The sequence below is a fragment of the Arachis ipaensis genome, chromosome B2 (assembly GCF_059453495.1).
Source record: "Arachis ipaensis isolate K30076 ecotype BB chromosome B2, ASM5945349v1, whole genome shotgun sequence".
Classification (NCBI taxonomy): Eukaryota; Viridiplantae; Streptophyta; class Magnoliopsida; order Fabales; family Fabaceae; genus Arachis; species Arachis ipaensis.
In genome coordinates, this window is record NC_142437.1 from 35733218 (window position 1) to 35755109 (window position 21892).

The following is a 21892-nucleotide window of genomic DNA, read 5'->3' on the forward strand; positions in this document are numbered from 1 at the left end:
TAATAACGGTTATATGACCATTGCCTCACAACATATAGCTAACGAGTTTGCCGTAGACAAATTGAAAGATCCTCCACTAACCTCACTTGGATAAATACTTTCACTAAAATCTTCCACAACAATCTACGGACAAGACACCTCCTCAGCCATGCTAATGAGATAATCCCATAAGCTAACTTGATGAGCTTGAACAGGGTTATTATGCACTGCACAAAATCTCCAATTGCTGACTCTTGAAGCCACTTCAATACAAATACATTGATCCATAATATCTATGACTTTGTAGTTATTTATTTTGATGGAGGACAAGATCCACACATGCTACCACTATGTCTATTAGCCTCAAAAATTTCAATAGCTTGACAACTAGTTTATTCCAAAAGACTTCTAAAGAATCAAACCTAATATAAGTCTCCAAAAGAACAAAAAAGAGGGGGTAAAATTTATTGACAAACTCTTTGTAATGAACACGAGCTAGTTTATTACTATTTATAATTCACACTATTTATAAAGTTAAAATAAAGATAGTATATACAGAAAATCTACCGATCTTAGACCGATAATGGAGGACCATGATCTTTTGTCAGAACTGTTTGATCCACTTTTCACGTTTTACTTTTCCAAAGATTCAGGTTGGTGGTCATTTCTATCAGGAGAGTTTTGAAGAAAGGCATGTCATTTTCTCTTATGGATAGAAGTCTAAGATGGAGTTTTAAAAGTTCACTTACCATTCTCTTTTTAGAAGTTCTCCCCGATACATTTTTCATAGGCTAATATAATACTTCTGTCCTCTTATTGTTATGATTTTTACTTAAAACAAAAATAAACTTTGTTTTTGAAAAATATAAACTTTTTTTCATAGAGGCTTTAGTACCAAAGTAAAAAGTTGGACCCAATTATAATGTCCCATTAACAACAAAGACTATTTTTCTCTTTTTTTTGTTGTTGACTTGGGTCCACTCATTATTGTCTTGCGATCCCAATAAATTAGTCTTTCTCTCATCTTTTAATTTATTTCCATGCAATGTATCTTCATGAAAAATAGCTCCCTCTTTTGCCAGAGCTGTTTGATTCACTTTCACATTTTGCTTCTCCAAAGACTCAAGTTGGTGGTCATTTGTATCAAAAAAGTTTTGAAGAGAGACATGTCTTCCTCTCTTGTGAGATAGAAGTTTGAGATGGAATTTTAAAAATTTTCTTGCCATTTTCTTTCTGGAGGTTCTCTCTGATATATTCTTCATAAGTTGATAAAAGATTTTTGCTCCTTTATGGTTATGATTTCTACTCAAAACGGAGGTAAGCTTTGTTTTTGAAGAAATTAAACCCTTTTTCAAAGAGACCTTAGTAACAAACTAAAAAGTTAGATCCAATTGTGATAATTTATTAGCCACAAAAATTATTTTTTTTATTGTTAACTTGTGTCTACTTATTATTGTCTTGTGATCCCAGTAAATCAATCATTTCCTGATCCTCTAATTTATTCCCATGCAATGTATCTTCATGAAGAATAATTCTCTACTTTGTTATTCCTGATTGCATGACAATCTTTTTGGAATTGACAATTAGAACATTTCCTTGATTTTCGCTCTTTACTAATGCTTGTTCATCACTGTTTTTCACCTCTTCTGATGACACAACGTGTGGCTCATCATCTGATTTCACTTTTTTTATTGGTACTGCATTCGTTTTTCATTACTTATCATGCTTCGATCTTTGGTTGCACTAATAAATGGTTTGACCAAAACATCTACACCTATCACAAATAAAGTCCAAGTTTTCATATTCTACTTTGAATTTGGTGTCTTTAATAACGATTTCACCCACGATTGACAATTCTAAATTTATTTAAATATACATTCTAGCAAAACATCTTTGTTTTGTCTCTTTAGTTGCGATATCAACCTTGATAGATGCATCAATAGTCATTGTAATTCTTCTCATAGCAAAATCATGATAATACTAAATACTAAGGTTAGTAATTCGAATCCACACAAGGATGGAGTCGAAAAACTCCTCGCAAAATTAAAATAATGACGTCCAAAATTTCACCGGCACATAATAAGATTTGGTGGCTACTCCAATGAAGATTTTATTATTATCATCATGTGAAAATACTTTATTTTGATTATTGGATGATTAATTGTAGGGTTTAATTTTCATATGTTATAAAGTGTTATTTTTATTTAAAATGTGAGCAAACAAATAAATTACACTTTTTAAACAAAAACCATTATAAAAAGATGTTTTTAACATTTTCATTAGAATAATTACCATAAGATTTAACCATTTAAAATCCACAAGAAAATGTTTATTTGGACGTGGTTATGAAATGATAAAAAAAAAAAAAAAAACCTGATAAATAATTGATTTTGGACTCTAAATACTACTAATTAATTAATAGGATTTGCTAGGAGAAAAGCACGTGACGTGAGGAAGTAACTCACAAGTCCCATCTTCTTTCTTCATCCCCATCTGTCTTCCAACTCTCTCCTTTCCCTTGTCCCCCTTACTCTTCCTCTCATGTCGGCCGTAACCCGAGTAGCGAACCGCTCCTCCATCTCTTCACTACTGGCGAGGTGGAGGTCACTTTCCTCGGCGGTGCCTCCCTCGGGAACCAACGACAACAACAACAAGCCCCACGCGCCGCCGCACTTTCGCCTCAACCCCCTCCCCTCTCCGCCGCCACCGAATGAGAAGAAGCAGCAGGTGCAGTGGGTCTTCCTTGGCTGCCCCGGCGTTGGAAAAGGAACCTACGCCAGCCGCCTCTCCAACCTCCTCGGCATCCCTCACATCGCCACCGGCGATCTCGTTAGGGAAGAGCTCGCTTCCTCGGGCCCCTTCTCTTCGGAGGTTTCTCTATATTGCACCTTTTTTTCTTTTCAATTTTTTTTTTTCATTCTCGGAAGGCTTAATTTTTTTTAACGTTTATGATGTTTTGTTGTTGACTTTGAATGAATTTGTATGCACTGTAGCATGATCCATTTCAAGCATATGATTTCATAATGTATCTCTTTCAATTTACAGGGGAAATGAAAAAACTAATGAAACCTTTTGACTTATTTCTCCAGAGTGATTAGCCATTTTACTATAACTCTTCTGGAAATTTTGCCACTGATTTCTTATTTATTTTATTTTTTAAAGAGTTGTTCTTGCAATTCCAAACTATGAGGTGGTTTTGTGAAGCCTCCTACTCAAAGTACCAACAATTCCAATGTTCGAACTGTGTTTGGAACAAATATTTTTGGATTGGATTTGATTTGAAAAGAAGTAAATTGGAAATGCATTAGTGTGTTTGGAATTAATAGTAGTAATTGCTTGGATTTAAAAATTTATATAATGATTTGATTTTATATTTTTATCCTTTATTTTTTACACCATCAATATCAGTAGTCAGATGTCACCCTGGGTCGGTGGCTGGCGCAGTTGACCGGAGGCCTCTAGCACCTCTTCCATACTTATCTATTTCTTATCTATTCCAAACAAAGAATTTGATTTTGTAACCAAATCAATTCCAATTCCATTGTATTCCAGATGCACTCTTAAAAAGTTTCTTTGGGTCTCAGCCCACATCCGCTTTCATATGTCATTTTTTGGGACTGCACTTCTACTAGAAAATTAATGGGTATAAACACCAACAATAACAAAGTTTTGTCCTATTAGGTGAGGTTGGCTACATAAATCAAACGATATCATGCTCTATTATGTATCATGTCTATAGAAAGTCTATTTACATGTAAATTTCATTTGATCATCTCATGGATGGTCTTTTTAGGTCTTCTTCTGCATTTCACTCTTTGTCCATCTTTCATTTCATCCACCCTCTTGGGTGATCTGTTGGTCTTTTTCTCATATGTCCAAACTACTTGAGACGCGATTTTACCATCATTTTCACAATAAGTGCTACTCCAACTCTCTCTCTTATATCTTCGTTTCTTATTCTATCCAATCGCGTATGACTACTTATCCATCTTAACATTTTCATTTCTGTCACACTTAACTTATATTCGTGCTTTCCTTTGACCGCCCAACACTCTGTACCATAAAGTATAGTCGGTCTGGTAGCAGTGTGATAGAATTTATCTTTAAGTTTTAAAAACATTTTTTTGTCGCATATAAAACCAGACGAACTTCGTCATTTTGACCAACCTACTTGTATCTTATAATTTACATTCTATTCAATCTCTCCATTATCCTGTATGACATCCAAGGTATTTAAAATTTTTAACTTTTCGTATGATATTTTCTCCAATCTTCACCTTTTATTAGGATTTTACCTTCGACGGCCGAACTTACATTCCATATATTCCATCTTACTACAGCTTATGCGCAGGTTATGCACTTCTAAATCTTTTTTTCATAAATCAAACTTTTTATTTAAGTCTTTCTTTGACTCTCTCATAAGGATGATATCATCGGCGAAAAGCATGTACCATAGCACAGGCTATTGGATATGTTCTGTGAGTACTTCCAAGACTAATGTGAAAAGATTTGGACTTAAGGATTACCTCTGGTGTAATTCTATACTAATAGGAAATTCCTTTGTCACACTATCTTGAGTTTTCACACTAGTTGTAGGCCCATTATACATATCTTTAATTGCATGAATATATGCAATCCTTACTCTTCTTTTCCAAAACCTTCCATAAGACCTCCCTTGACACCTTATTGTACGCTTTTTCCTGTATACTAAAGTTTGAACCCGGAAGTATCCAACTCCCTAGTTTTCGCACCGATCTATTTTGTATTTTGTTAGCACATGATGTTGATCTTTCTCCTTGTCATAGTATCTACCACCTCTATGGATTTTCTTGTTTGAGTGCCTATGTTCTATGTCCTAAATCTCAACCTTCTGTCGCTCCAAGTTTTACCTTTACCTTTTTCTTTGTGAACTAGCTTATTTATCCTCGTCCGTTCACGAAAACACGGGAACCCTTGTTCATTTAACACTACACGCGGACATCGATGCAGCGATTCTTATTCATTTGGCACTGTACGCGAGTCATACAGCGCGTTACTTCCGGGCAACGATCTAGCTTTAGTGCAATAACGTCTTTGATCCATGTTATGAAAATTCAGCTAATTTTTTATGTTGGCTGTCGAAGGCCTAACACAACCCTCCCCCTTTATCCGGGCTTGGGACTAGCTATGTATCGCAGATGTAGCATAGGCGGAGTTAGAAAATTGAAGGGTATGTGTATCCAAAATAGAACTTTTGCAGGAGCACTGGTTTTTGTTGCATTTTTTATGTGCGTGTCTATATATATGTTAAACAATATGTTTCGGTATTTTCTATTTTCAAGATTTTGTGAAGAAAAAAAAAAGTGTGAAAACAGAATTAAAATTTTATTTTTTCAACAGTATCTTTTTTTTCCCTCCACAAAATTCTGGCTGAAATGAAAAACCCAGCAGTCCTAACTCCTAATGTTCTCCTAATCCATACTAGTGAAGTCTTGATTGGTGATTACTCATAATTTTTATTCTGCCATTTGTATGTGATTAAGGTACTGGATACCTGATTGTTCTCAATCTCTTCTTAATGGTCACTTGACTGAATATTTGTTTCAGAGTTAACTATTGCATAGGTATTACAGGAGTAAATTTCAATTGCTCTATTATGCTGTCTTGTTTGCCTTCAGCTTTGTAATTTTTGGTGTCTTGCAGCTATCGGAAATTGTAAATCGAGGTCAATTGGTGTCAGATGAACTTATCATAAGTTTGTTGTCAAAAAAACTGGCTGCTGGAGAAGCTAATGGCGAGACGGGATTTATTCTAGATGGCTTTCCTCGAACAATAAAGCAAGCAGTGAGTATCTTCACTTCGGTAAAGTGTATTTTAATCTAGGTATTCTCCCCTTTTCCTATTGCAAAATCTGGTTAAATGAACATGGGAAACTAGAATATTGCCATTTGGTATTAGATTTCGGAAAAGAGTGTAATTTGCATTGAGAATTAAATTATAATATGATATTGTGATGTGATGATTTAAGTTACCTTGCATCTTTCATAGTTCCCTTTTCAGCTAGTCAGCTACTACTCTTGGCCCCCTTCTGGCAACTGCTTTACCACTGTTGAAATAAGTATATCAAGGTCTCATTTGATGCGTCTTTATATAAACGTATTTCTATATATCTCATCATCATGTGAGTTATGCTGAACCTAAGCAATCAGTTTCTTTGTCTCTCCTCCTCAAGTTGCTTTACCACTTTTATGTTTTGGAGTCCCAAGTGTTTATGTAATGTGCTTACTTTCACTGTAGCAGTTTATAGAACAAGTGCTCAAGTTTTTTTTATGACTTTTATTTTTTGTGCTGCTCAGGAAATATTGGAAGGGGTGACTGACCTTGACTTGGTAATTAATCTGAAGCTCCGAGAAGATATACTTCTTGAGAAATGCCTTGGTAGGAGAATTTGCAATCAGTGTGGGGGGAATTTCAATATTGCTTCCATCAACATCAAGGCTGAGGATGGGAGCCCTGGAATCATCATGGCCCCTCTTCTTCCTCCGTCAAATTGTTTGTCGAAGCTCATTACCAGATCAGATGACACTGAAGCAGTGGTGAGAGAAAGGCTTCGAATATACAATGAAATGGTATGGTTCTATCGTTGCTATTATTGTTCAGGTGAACTTGCATTATTATTTTGCTTGCAAGATCTTAGGGAGTTGTATAAATGGTTTGCGTTTCTAAGTCTTTTATGAATGAATATTTCCATTTGATTTCTAATTTGTTTTGGATCTTTTGGCATTAACGCTGCAGACTCGGCCTGTCGAGGAATTCTACCGTAGTAGAGGAAAATTATTGGTGTTTGACCTGCCTGGAGGAATTCCGGAGTCTTGGCCAAAGTTGCTGCATGCTCTTAATCTTGATGATTATGAGGACAAACAGTCGGCAGCAGCGTAAATATATCATAATGTACCATAGTAGTGAGTATTTCATTCTTTGCATGCATATACTGTATGCCTGTCAATTTTGAAGGAAAGAGAACCAAATGGGACTTCTCTAGTAGTATTAGTTGTACCGATAATGGTATTGGTAAGTGTTGTAATCTGAACAAATTAATAGTGTTGGGTTTTCATTTATTTTCTTTTTTGTTCCCCGATAAATTTGTTTATATGGGTGTGCTGTTGGGTGCTTTAAATATTACTGGCAAGAATTTGTTAGAGTTGCCACATAGGATAGTTAGTTAGCAATAACGTTCACATTGTTACACCATTACTGGGTTGTGGTAACATAAATGTGAATGAACACATGAAGCAAATTTTCTGAGTTATTCTTCACGTCCTTGAGATTCAGAAAGCAGAGATAATTAACTTCCTTGAAAATTAAAACCTATTTTGTGATGTTATTTGAATATGCACGTTGAAAGTACAATAAATTACTATGACAATTTTCTTTCAATTTGCTTCTTGTTACAAAATGTTTATGTTGTTTTGATGTGTTTGAACTCTAAGAAGTTCTCAATTCTGCTACCAAGGTAGGTAGTCCCGGTGAAATCGTAAGGTTTCTACCTTGTGACTTGTTTGTGACTTAGAGGTTGTGAGTTCAGGTCCTATCAACAGTCTCTCATATCTTGTGGTGGTATGATGATACCTGATGAAGTAAAAGGCTATGGACATGCCTCTTTTGACTGTGCTGTACTGCTGGTTGCAATGTGGATTTCATCTTTCTCACTTTCCTTCAAGCCTTGTTATATCTCCCCCCAGATGGCAAGTTTGCAATCCATGGGTTAAATGTTGTCGTTGTGTTAGGATTAAGTAGTTAGTTGGAGAAGTTAGTTACTATAAATAAAGGGTACAAGGGAATCATGGATTAATTTGGTTTGGTTCATCTTTTTGAGAGTCGTTTCTTGGAGAGGTTGTGTAGCTTTAACTCGTAAACAACCTCTACCTGAAACTACACATTTAAATTGCATTTTTCTCCAATTTATAGGGTTCCTTGCACACTGCAAGGGGTTGCCCAACTATTCTACATTTGTGGTACCTGCTAGGTTTAGAGAGGTGCGGATAACGGCATTCCATATCAGTTGCAACTTTTCTTCATTTGCAGCTGGCCGGGCTGGTTGGCAGCGTATTGCGAGCCAGAAAGTAAAGCAGCTGCAACATAAAACAATGCCCAGTTCCAGCTCTATGCTACAGAATCTGCATACACCATTCATGGAATCATGGTTACTTTGCTATAGTCAGTTCCGGAAAATGTGTTTTTGGCTTGTGTTTTTATTTTCTTCTGTATTCCCTGTTTTCAGGATTTTATGAAAAGAGAAGAGAAAATAATAGAAACAACAAAATCTGGTTTTCTACTATCAAACTTTTAATTTTTTTCTTTTTTTCTTATCTTGAAAACAAAAAATACTGAAAATAAAAATAGGAAGAATGGACAAAATTACACTTGAAAGTTCATACGCTGGACACAAATACACATAAATCATTTAATGAGTCACGCGTGCACAGTAATTATAAACTCCGGCGGACACAATCACCATTCTGGCCATCAGCGTGTGGCGTGGTTAGTTTGAGTAGACACGTGCCCCTATTCACTCCTTGCTGGCATGTTCAGATTGAGTGAACTGGCCATTTAGTGCCAACTCAGAAATTACAATTTATTTTAATGATTAATTAAAATAAACCCTTCGTTCTCTTTTATCTTCAGAAAGAAGATGCTATGTGTTGAAACCCTAACATCTTAACCAATAACTAAGAACATGGACTCACTCCAGGAAAAATCGAGCTCTTTATCCCTAAATTGTGGCAGCGCTGTTGGTGGCGGATCTTCGTTGTTGAGGAACAAGAAGAAGAAGAAGAAGTAGAATCCAGACAGATTGTTTCTGCGATGTCCTCTGTGGGAGGTAGGTTTTGAATTTGCGTTTCTTCTTGTTACTGGCGTTAGATTTTCATCCTTTTGTTTCCTTCTTCACCCATCCTTCGATTGTTGTCTCAAATTTTCAGAGTGCTAAACATTGTTGTGAGTATTTTGTTTGGCTGGACGAAGTAGAAAGAAAAACAAGAAATGTGGGGACAGATGTTGTATATGAAGAAAGGCCATTGAAACAATCATGCTAAAAGATGAATGAGCTTACAAAGTGTGCCACCAAATTGGAAGAAGATGTGCAATTATTACAGAAGACAGTTAATATGATTAGGGGTGAAATAAAGTGTATTAAAAATATGGTTATGGACATTTGTTTGGGTTGGATTTTTAGGCATTATTGATTTTGATGATATATGCTCAGAAGTGAGGATCATGTGTAATTAGTTTCAAAGTTGCATTGAATAAATGGAAGAAAAAAAAGGGTAAAAAACCCAAATAAGTCAAGGAGAGCTCCAAATTACCCAAATCAGCCAAATCAAAAATTCATACCTGAATCCACCAGGACGAATTATTATATAATTCGAATCAATAAGATTCGAATTATACTCTCAAGTAATTCGAAGTGATATAATTCGAATTATCTCCATGCAACATATGAACGTAATTCGAGTTGATATGATTCGAATTATACAGATGCAAAAAATGATGTAATTCGAAACAATACATTTCGAATTAAACTTACCTATTTCGAATTTAGTTAATTCGAATTACTAGGAGAAGTTCACTCTAGAGAGGTTCGAATCTAGTTGATTCGAATTACAAGGGTTTCGGCTATAAAAGGAGTTCGAACCAAGTTCATTCGAATCAGTTTCTCATTCTCCAACCCCACCAAATCCCAGAGAAAAAGACCAACCTTTCGTACGAGTAAGACCAGAGCGGCTTTTTTTGTCGATGGGGGACGATCCGGAAAGGCTTTATTGTTTGGATGGAGTTGCTCATATCGCCGGTGTGATCAACGACGAGGTTAGTGGTTTATGAAAGCGGTTTATGATAACGGTATTTGTTAATGGTTTTTGATAATGGTTTATGTTACTGTTAGGGGTTTAGGATAGTGGTTTAGGATAGTGGTGTAGGCTAGTGGTTTTTTGTTAATGGTTTTTTATAGCGGTTTATTTTAGTGTTAGCGGTTTAAGCAAGCGGTTTAGGCCAGTGGTTTTTGTTAGTGGTATTTGAAATTGTTTTTTGTAAGCGGTTTGTGTTAATTGTTTTGGATAGTGGTTTTAGTGATGGTTAGCGGTTTAGGGGGGTGGTTTGAGTTGGTGGTGTATGGTAGTGGGTTTTGTTAATGGTTTTTTATGGGGGTTTATTTTAGTGTTAGCGGTTTAAGTAAGCGGTTTAGCGGTTAACGGTAGTGGTTTATGATAAATGTGAACATGCATCTGTTTTTGTTAATGGTATTTGCACGTGGTTTGAGTGAGCGGTTTGTGTATAAAATGTTGGTCGTTTGTTTCATATATCTTTTACTCATCACGATTTATTTTCTGGTTCCTTATGAAACATATTGTATATGTTAGTGGGTTGTGCATATGTTCTAATTATGCGGTTTATGTACTGGCCAGCCTCGTCATTGCATATCCAGCGTTAGGCGGCAGCAGGGGATGCGTCTTGATGAGAGGTACGTTCCGTACTTGCAGATGGCCGGATTGTACCATCTTGTGAGACTGAATGACAGATGGTTCCGACTAGACGAGCCCCTAGTCAGCGCATTCGTCGAGAGGTGGCGGCCTGAGACGCACACCTTCCACATGCCGTTCGGAGAGTGCACCATCACGCTTCAGGACGTCGCATACCAGCTGGGGTTGCCAGTCGACGGAGATTACGTTAGTGGTTGCCTGACAGACTTCCACCTTTACATTGAGGGTGGGAGACCTGCTTGGCAGTGGTTCCATGAGTTGCTCGGTGTTTTACCTCCCGAGAACCAGGTGCAGAAATTCGCAGTCAACTGCACCTGGTTTCAGGAGACATTTGCAGAGTGTCCAGACGGGGCTGATGAGGAGACAGTTAGGTGCTTTGCCCGGGCCTATATCATGATGTTATTGGGCACGCAGCTCTTTGCCGACAAGTCCGGCAATCGTATACACATCAGATGGCTACCTTATGTTGCTCGGCTTGAGGAGATGGGTCGCTACAGTTGGGGGTCGGCGGCACTTGCATGGTTGTACAGGTGCATGTGCCGAGTCGCCAACAGACATGTGGTGAAGTTAGCTGGCCCTTTACAGTTACTACAGTCTTGGATATTCTGGAGGTTTCCCACTCTTAGACCATCTGGGTATGATGAGATTAGCTGGCCCCTTGCCTCGAGGTACCGTTTTTGTTTTGTACTATATATTCTTCTTGTATTTATTTTCGATTATGCAACCAATTTTTATGTTTCTCGTACGCAGATGGTCTGGTTACAATCCTGGGATTAGCAACAAGGGACCTCGGGTACAGATGGCTCGCCTGAAGATCGACTTGTTACAGCCTCAGCAGGTAAGTACGCAGAACATATGTGTATCTGAAGTCATTGTTTCAGTTTATATTGTCTAACATAAGTGTACGAACGTTTTTATTTTTATTTTTCCAGTTCATATGGATGCCCTATAGCGCACTCGACGTCATCCAGGTTGTCCATCCGGAGGTCTTGGAGCCTCGACATACGATGTTATGGCGGTGCAGGACGTCCTTGATTTATTTTGCGGTTGTGGAGTGGCATCAGGTTGATAGAGTTTTACTTCAGTTTGGCGGCGTTCAGCCCACACCGTCTCCCGCCTTGAACATCGACTTCTTGATGTCGAAGGACGGGAGAGGAGGTGACCGTTGGTTCCCGGCACATTACGCTGAGTGGCATCTTCACTGGCAGGAGCGTGCGGAGCACATTCTACAGTTTGACATCGTGCCCGACCCCGGTCCGTCACATGATTTCTTGACATGGTGGTATCAGCACGGAAAGAGGTTTTTGTCGCCGGAGATGTTATTGGGGGATCCGAGAGGTATTCCTATTCCAGATGAGGCGACACAGAGGGGTGCAGGTCTACTTCCAGATATGGACCGGGTCGAGGATGTTCCTGACAGACGTCGTATTGAGCGTAGAGCACGAGTTGGGACACGTCGTTGCCAGCGTGAATGGAACGGGGTGGATCTGGCTATGGATGACGTCGACGACCCAGTTAGGGGTGGGGGGAGAGTTCGTGGTCGTGGAGGCAGGAGGAGGGTGGGTGCTGCTAGAGAGGGTGCCCAGATGCCTGGGGGAGGTGATGTTGCGGGGGTTGATAGGGCCCATCAGGGCGGGCATGAGGGTGGGTCGCGTGGATCTGGTATGAGAGATCCCACGAGTCACACTGATGCTGGGCTTGGTGGTGGAGGTCTTGGAGATTATTTCGTAGGTGTTCCCGGTGATGATCATACCCTTCAGGAGAGTACTCCATGGGTGAGTCCGGGCTCGATGTTTGGAGACTTGCTTGCTAGTGATGGCATTGTGGCCGAGTTTGGTGGACCGCATTTCCTTGATGATATCCGGACCATCATGCAGGAGGATGAGGCTGCAGCCGGACGGGTTCAGACGACAGGGACACAGGCACCCCTGGATGTAGATCTTAACGAGCCTGCCACGGTAGCTCCTGCGCATCCTTTTGCCATGGGTGGGACCCCAGCATCGGCCCAGACTATTGGGTCACATTCAGTTGCCGGCCCGTCATCATCCAGACCCGTGCATGTTGCGCCTGTGACCCCGAGACAGCCAGTTCCGGATGACAGCGACGAATCGATTGAGGATGAGGAGCCACTTATACAGAGGAGTTTCCGGACACGGGTGCCACGCCGTTGCGGCACTGGATCGCACCTATTTAGATGATTTATGGATAGTGGTGTATGTCATGTTGTTATATTTATATTGTACCTTATTGGTTGGTTATCATTGTTATGGTATGTACGTTGTTGTTATGTTATTTGATGTTATGGTATGTACTTTGTTGTTTTGTTATGTCATTTACTCTGATGTCTTCTACTTTTCTGTTATGATATATAGTTTGATGTTATGTTATTCATTATGAGTCATCCCTTGAGGTAATGTTGTTTGTTTTAGATATTAATTTCAATCATTTAAAACATATTCAGCAGAAATATTTGGTACGAATAACAAGTTTCATTACTAATAGGAAACAACTTAGTACAACGGAGCACAATGGTTGCTAACTTAAGTAGAAGACAAGTGCTAATAGATTAACAAATCTCCTATTGATTTCCAGCAGTCCCGCTGGGGCCTGCACCTTGTGGACAACTACGCCTGGTGTGACCTGGCTGCCTGCAGAGGCCACATCTCTTTGGCCGGTTCGGATTTGCTTCATCCATATTGGTGCGGATTCTTGTGGATCTAGGACGACCCTCCCTCGCACGCCTCATATTCGGATCCGGTATAACGGTTGGCCCGGCATAAGGTGACCAGAAACCCTCTGGAATGGGAGGTGTAAATCCCATCTGATAGACACCGAAAACGGAACTAAGGCGATAGACCTCGTGGACGTAAGGCTGCCATGTAAGTCGTGAATAAGCACAGCATGCCAGTGCATGCGGACAGGGAAAATGAAGTGCTTGGAAGTATCCACAATCACAAGTCTTAGACCCTAATGAGACCCTGTACGTACCAAGGGAGAATGAATCTGTCGGAGTCGTCTCAGCAACGGTGTATTCCGAGTTATCCCTGTCGTAAACAGTCACCGTGAAGCACCTGGCTGTCTTCAGGTTGGCCTCGATACACTTTACTAGGTATTGACTGAATTGTTGTCCAGTACCCATCTGAGCCTCGGCCTCCCTACCCTTACGGACAAATAGCTCAGCTAGCCTTCCGTATGTGGCCTTCACCAGCGAGCAAACAGGGAGGTTTCTTACCCCCTTCAGGATTGAGTTGACACATTCCGAAATATTGGTCGTCATGTGCCCGAATCTCCGACCCTCATCACAGTACTGTGTCCACAACGAATACTCGATTCGGTTCGCCCAGTCACACATTGCCGGATTCTCAGAGCGCAGAATGTCAAACCAGTAGTCGAACTCCACTTCGGTCTTGGCATATGCGGCGTTAACAAGAAGCCTCCGGGCATCTTTTCCCTTGAACGTCAAGGCAAAATTCGATGCAACGTGTCGAATGCAGAATGCCCGGTACGCAGCTGGGGGTAGCCATCCCCCATCCGGAGCCTCGAGGGCTGCCTTGATGCCGTTATGCTTATCTGAAATAACTAACAGACCCGGCTGAGGTGTCACGTGCTCACGGAGGTGCGAAAGAAAGAAAGACCATGACTCAGCATTCTCACCCCCGACTAGTGCAAATGCCACGGGGAGGATGTTCGAGTTTCCGTCCTGTGCAATGGCGACTAGCAGTGTTCCCCCATACTTCCCATATAGATGGGTGCCATCAATACTCACCAAAGGCTTGCAATGACGGAATGCCTGGATACAAGGGGGGAAAGTCCAGAACAGCCTATGAAAATAAACCTGAGACTCGTCAACCTGTCCCCCAACTCGAACAGGGCAAGTCCTGAGGACGGCTACAGTGCCAGGCATCGTCAGCTGAACTCCTAAAACCCACCTAGGGAGCTCATTGTACGACTCGTCCCAGTCCCCATATATGACGGCAACGGCCTTCTGCTTCGCCATCCATACCCTCCTGTACGTTGGCCTGAACCCAAAGTGTGCGGCCGTGGCATTTTGAAGCACCTTGATGTTCACAGCTGCATCAGCCCTAACCATCGGCATAATGAAGGTGGATATCACATGGTAGTCCAGACTCCTATGGTCGCTGGAGATGGAGCTGGCGAGACATGTATGCGGTCCGTTGTATCGCTTCACTTCCCAGATACCCTTCCGCTGTCGGAGACTCATCCGAATGAGCCATGTGCACCCATTCCCAAACTCAGAACACTTTCCCACATACCTGCGATAGTCAGACTCAACGACCTTGTACTGGACCCCTCGGCGGATACTGTACGTCTTCACATTCAACAGCGCCTCATCTTTATCCTGAAATTGTTGGCCAACCTGAAACTCGTTCATACCGGCAGACCCCTCGGTATCTCTAGCGCCAAATCCTGAGGGCTGCAGAGCATTTTCATCCTGCCGCATGGCATCCAGGTCCAACGAGGAAAAATGGGGTGGATACTGCTGTGTGCCAGAACTAGATCCACCTGTAGCCCTTCTCGGAACAGTAGTTCCAACATCATCGCCGCTTTCATCAGCGATCATATCCGGCTCCACGTCATCGTCATCTGGATCATCAAACAAACCATCACCAACACCAGCCGGTGTGGGACAATGTACCTCGGTGGGAATATGTTCCCCATGCCGAACCTCGTCTCCAACATTGCCGCCCAGATCGATGGCAAATGAAGGGGACGCAACAGGCTGCATCGGTGGCTCATACACAGGAGCAGAGGATGAAGCAACAGCAGGTCTCGAGCTCGAGCCGGCAACCGCGGCTATAGTATTGGCATTCCGGTTTGAACCACCCGAGCTAGATACCACATCAACCAACTTAGCCAACAACTCTGGTGTCCTTACCTCGGGAAACTGCCTACGACAAAGAAACATAACCTGCAAGTCCTCGTTACTACCGATTGTGGAACAATCAAACTTCACGGTGTCATGGAGCACCGCTGTTGGAATGCGGTAGAAAAACTTCTTGACCCTTTTAACTCCTTCGAGACCAAGCTTATCCAGCACACAGCTAACAAGAGCATCGTAGGTGGTTGTTGGCGTCAGGATAATACATAGGGGATCCTTATCAGTGAACTTCACGCCGGACCGAGTTTTTCTCTTAATCGACCCTCTATAATGTACCAGCACTAGGAAACTCTCCTCACTAGCCATCTCCCCTCTTTGTTGAGAGCATCATGAGTTCACAGCATATATATACAGCTCTGGTTCGTGCTATATATATATAATTCGAAACAATTTGTTTCGAATTATGTTGTATCACAAGCTAACCTAGTAATTCGAATTAACTAAACTCGAATTGCTTAATGATAATTCGAAACGATTTGTTTCGAATTATGTTGTATCACAAGCTAACCTAGTAATTCGAATTAACTAAACTCGAATTCCTTAATTATAATTCGAGACGAGTTGTTTCGAATTACTTTATTTTGTTTCCTTCATAGTAATTCGAATCATATTGATTCGAATTACTTTAACTCGTTGCATGCACATAATTCGAATTATATCAATTCGAATTACTTGAGAGCATAATTCGAATCTTATTGATTCGAATTATATAATAATTCGTCCTGGTGGATTCAGGTGTGGATTTTTGATTTGGCGGATTTGGGTAATTTGTAACTCTCCTTGGCTTATTTGGGTTTTTTACCCGAAAAAAAAAGTCCTGTTTTTTTTTGTGAATTACATATTGTAAGTAGTGTAACATCAACCATCAACCATTGACATCAGAAAAAAAATGTAAAACTGTGTAAATTAGGGACAAAACAAGCAATTGTAATATCCAACAACTTCTTTTCAACTAGAAGATAACAAGGATCAAGTACCCCGTTGTGCCAGCTGGTGGAGTTGACCTTAGTCTATAATCATCAACATGGCACATAAGAGCCAAACCAAAATCACCTAACCTTGCATTGAAGTTTCTATCAATTAGAACATTTGCTGATTTAATATTTCTGTAGATCACAGGTGGTGTTGATGAATGAAGGGTATCAATTGCCTTTGCAGTTTGCAATGCCAAACGAACCCTTTTTCCCCAATTCGGAAGCTTGCTGGTCTTGATGGGGGTAAATTATGATGATGGGGTCTTGATGGTCTTTTCACTGCCACAGGACGGCCACGTACAACAGCTTTATAGAAATAACCATGGCTTCCTTTGCCGAGGAGCTTGCGCTCTGAGAAGCCATTGGTGGCAGCTTCAAGGTCACTGTAATGGAAGTGTTAGATTTTGATGGGTTTTTCTTTTTCTTTGTTGTTATGTTTCTTTAAGGTGGTCGTGGTGGAAGAAGAAGAAAAAGAAGGTGATGGTGTGAGAGAATTGGAGGTTGAAACTGCAGATTCAGCTCTGCAAGAGAAACTGAGGTACCCCATCAATCAAAGTTTCAAGCTTTTGGTGTGAATCAATGAAGGGGGTGGAAGAGAAAGAAGATGATACAACACAACACAACAATGGCTTCGCTTTGGGCTGCGTGTTAAGGATGTCTTTTTATTCTTTTTTCTTTTTTAAAATAAATTGTAATTTTTAAATTGGCACTAAATGGTCAGCTCACTCAATCTGAAGGTGCCAGCAAGGAGTGAATAGAGGCACGTGTCCACTCAAACTAACCACGCCACACGCTGATGGCCGGAATGGTAATTGTGTCCGCCGGAGTGTATAATTACTGTGCACGCGTGACTCATTAAATGATTTATGTGTATTTGTGTCCAGCGTATGAACTTTCAGGTGTAATTTTGTCCATTCTTCCATAAAAATATAAACTAAACGCACAATCTTTTGGTTTTTTAGTTTTATATTTTGGGGTCTTTTCTTCCTTTTGTATGCAGTTGGCCCAGTTGGTTTGCGTCAGAGTTGCAAGCCAATAAGTTTGGTCAGCCGCTAGAGCTAGCAACTAAGGCAATGGCGTATTGGAGGAATTGTTGGCCTCCTAAAGAGCTGCACTAGAGTTCAAGTCCTAGTTAAAACCAGGAAGTGAATAGTGTGTTGTAGAACAAAAAAAAATGAAAAAATACAGCTGGTCGATTAAGCGAATATTGTACCAGTTCTGAACAGCTAAAGTTTGTACAGTATAAGATAGATTGCACCTTAGTCCCTACATTATCTTTTTGGTCAGAAGATTCAATGTTATTCTTTGATAGAAAATCTAGAAATAAGTACCGCAATAGATCATAACATACTACAATAAGCCTAAGCTATGTCTTCTGTAAGCCCATTCGAACCAACTAATACTTATGGCTTTTAACTTGTAGCCTTATTGATTTCTATCAAATAAATGTACAACAAAACATTTACCAAAAAAAATGTACAACAAAACAGTCAATCAGATGTGGTTAAAACCATTGCATCCAGATAAGTATACTTTTAGCATGTTTTCTCTCTTTTTCTCTTTCTCTCTCTCTCCACACGCTCACCTGCTTGTCCGCACGTATACACACGCACACACGCACGCATTTTTCCTCTTTATTTTTCCCTTCTTCTCAACCCACTCTTCTTCAACCTCCTCTTTCTTTTTCCCTGTTTTCTCGGTCCACTCTCTCCTTCTTCCCTTAATTCTTCATCTCATCCCTTTTTTGCTTTACCACATATCTTCTTTCTTCCTTTCTTCACTATTTGGAGTTGTCATTGTCTTGTTTTGTCAAAGCTAGCATTGTTGCCCATGCTTCTTTGCTTTTGCTTTTTTGTTATTGTCATTACTTCGTGCCTCTGCTTCTATTTCTTTGTTCTTTGTCATCACATTGTGTCTTTGAAAGATCATCTACTAACCTCAGTTGGACAAAGAATTTTATTAAAATCTTTTGTAACAATCTACGGACAAGACACCTCCTCTACCATGCTAATGAAATGATCCTATAAGCCAACTTGATGAGCATGAATAGGGCTACCATACATTGCACAAAATCTCCAGTTTTTGCCTCTGGAAGCCACTTAAACACATATATATTGATCCATATTACGTATGACTTTGCAGTTATTCACTTGGACAGAAGACAAGAGCCATATGTCACCACTATGTTTGTTAGTCTCTGAAATCCCAATAGCCTGATAACCTAGTTTATTCCAAACGACTTTTAAAGAATTAAATCTAATATAAGTGATGAGCGAATATTTTATACGCTTTTTGGCATCATTTTCATATAGTTTTTGTTAAGTTTTTATAGATTTTAGTGTTAAATTCATATTTTTTGGATTCAACTATGAGTTTTTATGTTTTTGTACAATTTCAGGTATTTTCTAGCTGAAATTGAGGAGTTGGAGCAGAAGTCTGATTCAGAGACAGAGAAAGCACTGCAGATGCTGTCTGGATCTGACCTCCTTGCATTCGAAAGAGCTTTTCTGGAGCTACAAAAGTTCAAATGGAGCACTCTCAACGGCTATGGAAAGCTGACTTCCAAAGCTTTCCAACAATATAGTCCATACTTTTCTTCGGATTAGAAGGCTCAAAACTGGCATCCAACGCCAGCTACCTGCCCCCTTCCAAGCGTCTAGCACCCACAGAGCAGAGTCCAGCGTCCAAACGCCCAGAGAGGACCCCCTATCCAGCGTTCAACGCCCTAGGAGCCTCATAACACATGGATCTCATCAAAGCCCAGCCCAAACACTCACCAAGTGGGCCCCAGAAGTGAATTTTAGCACTAAATAGACTGTTTTACCCTTACTAGTCATCTGTTTAGTATTTAAAGTGCATTTTACAATATCATCTAGATTTTACACATTATTTTCGAGTTTTACTTTGTGTTTTACATCAGTATGAGTTTCTAAACCTCCTAGGTTGAGGGGAGGAGCCCTGCTGAGTCCTATGAATTAATAAAAGTATTACTGTTTCTTCTTCGATCCGTGTTTGATTAATTCTAAGATGTATATTCGTACTTCAATGTGGTGAATAGGATGATCAGTGACAATCAGCTCTGTTCATCACACTAAGATGAATGTTCCTGACAAACATCCGCGTCTACTTGGGTTTGTGTTAATACTTCAGTGGAAAGCACGCACCACCAGCTTGAATCATACATCTCTCAGACGGCTAATCCACGACTTCGTTGGGGACTTCTCGAGACACCAGTTCAGCCGATTTACGGGGAGATTAGGGTCTCTGTGGTAGAGGCTAGAACCCAATGATGCAGCATTCTTTGATCTGGAAGATCCGACCTTGTCTGTGGCGTTTTGAGTAGGATCATTAAGGAGAATGGACTGTGCGAGCTTCACCCTCAAGCAGAGATGGATCCACACTAACCCTGGGGTTCAGATCCAGAGGAGTATTGACGACCTCTCAATAAAGGCGCCAATCACTTACAGCCTGCCATTGAAGAGATCACTCACAAGTAAAGAAGACAATGATACCAGAGTTAATTCAGAAAGACAAAGTAACTCCAATCCTCAACTATATTCCTATTATTGATTCCATTCCAACTTATAAGTATTTTCTACCCCTTTTGCTTTATTAGTTACATGTATTCATAGTCTCATGATCTCACAACCAACAACCTTCTAATCTGCCTAACTAAGACTTGCAAGATAATCATGGCTTGCTTCAAACCACAATCCTCGTGGGATCGACCCTGACTCACTCAGGTATTACTTGGACGACCCATGCACTTGCTGGTACAACAGTACGAAGGTGTGGGGATTCGTGCTACCAAATTTTTGGTGCTGTTGTCGGGGATTGTTGAGTTTGGACAAACTGACGGATTGTCTTGCTCCCTAGATCAGGTAATTTATTTTATTTTATTTTATTTGAGTCTTTTATTTTTATTTTCTTCTTCTTCAAATTTTTGAAAAAATAAAAAAAGTTTTTCAAAAATACTTTTCTTTTTCTTTGTTTAATCTTTGTTCTTGGTGTGAGTCTGACATATTCCTGTTTTTCAATTACAAAAATTTTAAAACTTTTTCAAAAACCCTTTTCTTGCAGTTTATTTTCAAGCATCCTTAGCTTTCTGTTTGAGTCCTTGTGTTTATGTTCTTGGTTAAAATTTTCGTCCTCTATAAGTTCTTCTTTCAAAAAAAAAATTTCAAAAATATTTTCTTTGGTTAAATCTTGTGTCAAGTTTCTAAGTTTGGTGTTTTCTTGTTATTTTTTTTTTAATTTTCGAAAATTGTGTTTTGGTTTTCTAAAAAATTTTAAGTTTGATGTCCTTTTTATGTTCTTGTGTTCTTTGAGTCTTTGAGTTTTGTTCATTGTGTTCTTATTATTCTTCAAAGTGTTCTTGAGTCTTTTTTCTGTTTTGATCTTAAAATTTTTAAGTTTGGTGTTCCTTTGTATTTTCCTCCAAAATTTTCGAAAATAAGGAGCACTAGATCTAAAAATTTTAAGTTTTGTGTCTTTTACTTGTTTTTCTCTTTCATCATTAAATTCAAAAATAAAAAATATCTTTTCTATTTTTCTTTTTGTTTAATTTTCAAAATTTTTAAATAAAAATTCAAATTTCAATTTTAAATTTTTATCTTATCTTATCTTAGTTTTCAATATTCAAAAATCAAATCTTTTCAAAATTAAAAATTTTATCTTTTTCAAATTTCAAAATTTAAAAATCATATCTTTTTCAAAATCAAATTTTAAAATCTTATCTTTTTAAAATCTTTTTAAACTTCTTATCTTATCTTTTTCTAATTTCAAATTTTAATTTCATAACTTTTCTTATCTTATCTCTTATCTTATTTTAAAATGAAATATTTTCTTAATTAATTACTCATCTTCTCTCTCCTCTTTTCTAGAGTTGCTTGATCTACTTCCACATTTTGCTTCTCCAAAGACTCGGGTTGGTAGTCATTTGTACTATGGGAGTTTTGAAGAGATACATGTCTTCTTTTTTTGTGGGTAGAAGCTTGAGATGGAGTTTTGGAAGTTCCCTCGCTATTCTCTTTTTGGAGATTTTCCCTGATACATTCTTCATAAGCTGATAAAAGACTTTTGCCCCCTTGTTATGATTTCTACTCAAAATGGAGGTAGGCTTTATTTTTGAAAAAATAAATCACTTTTTCAAAGAGGCTTTAGTACCAAACTGAAAAGTTGAACCCGATTATGATGGCTCGTTAGTAACAAAAACTACTTTCCTTTTTTATTGTTGACTTGGGCCCACCCATTATTGTCTTGTGATCTCAATAAATCAATCCTTCCTTCATCCTCTAATTTATTCCCATGCAACGTATCTTCATGAAGAATAACTTCATCCTTTATTTCCGGTAATTGCATGACAATCCTTTTGGGATTGACAACCGGAACATCTCTTTGATTTCCACTCTTCACCAGTTCTTGTTCATCATCCTTCTATACCTCCTACGACAACACAACGTGTGACTCACCACTTGATTTCACTTTCTCCACCGATGTTGCCTCCGTTTTTCGCTGCTCAT

The 21892-nt window shown here is 39.4% G+C and overlaps 3 protein-coding genes across 3 annotated transcripts; 1 reads left to right on the forward strand and 2 right to left on the reverse strand.

Annotated features, from left to right (window-relative positions):
- The first annotated feature begins 2396 nt into the window (after positions 1 to 2396).
- LOC107625250 (adenylate kinase 1, chloroplastic) lies at positions 2397 to 7395 on the forward strand. The gene is made up of 4 exons (XM_088505519.1): positions 2397 to 2850; positions 5662 to 5802; positions 6315 to 6587; positions 6754 to 7395. The coding sequence occupies exons 1-4, from the start codon at positions 2521 to 2523 to the stop codon at positions 6895 to 6897; spliced, it is 888 nt and encodes a 295-aa protein (XP_088361645.1). The 5' UTR covers positions 2397 to 2520; the 3' UTR covers positions 6898 to 7395.
- Positions 7396 to 13074: 5679 nt separating this feature from the next.
- Positions 13075 to 13635, reverse strand: LOC148573578 (uncharacterized). Its single transcript, XM_088505806.1, has one exon. The coding sequence runs from the start codon at positions 13633 to 13635 to the stop codon at positions 13075 to 13077; it is 561 nt and encodes a 186-aa protein (XP_088361932.1).
- A 41-nt stretch (positions 13636 to 13676) lies between these two features.
- On the reverse strand, positions 13677 to 15702 carry LOC148573579 (uncharacterized). The gene is made up of 2 exons (XM_088505807.1): positions 13805 to 15702; positions 13677 to 13695 (listed from the first exon to the last, which is right to left on the reverse strand). The coding sequence occupies exons 1-2, from the start codon at positions 15700 to 15702 to the stop codon at positions 13677 to 13679; spliced, it is 1917 nt and encodes a 638-aa protein (XP_088361933.1).
- Between the last annotated feature and the right edge of the window lie 6190 nt (positions 15703 to 21892).

Bases quoted from the DNA above. Each gene is read 5' to 3' on its own strand.
- LOC107625250 (XM_088505519.1), top strand. From the start codon at position 2,521: ATGTCGGCCGTAACCCGAGTAGCGAACCGCTCCTCCATCTCTTCACTA. The intron at 2,851-5,661 runs GTTTCTCTATAT...GGTGTCTTGCAG, and splicing joins CGGGCCCCTTCTCTTCGGAG to CTATCGGAAATTGTAAATCG. The intron at 5,803-6,314 runs GTGAGTATCTTC...TGTGCTGCTCAG, and splicing joins CTCGAACAATAAAGCAAGCA to GAAATATTGGAAGGGGTGAC.
- LOC148573578 (XM_088505806.1), bottom strand. From the start codon at position 13,635: ATGGGTACTGGACAACAATTCAGTCAATACCTAGTAAAGTGTATCGAG.
- LOC148573579 (XM_088505807.1), bottom strand. From the start codon at position 15,702: ATGGCTAGTGAGGAGAGTTTCCTAGTGCTGGTACATTATAGAGGGTCG.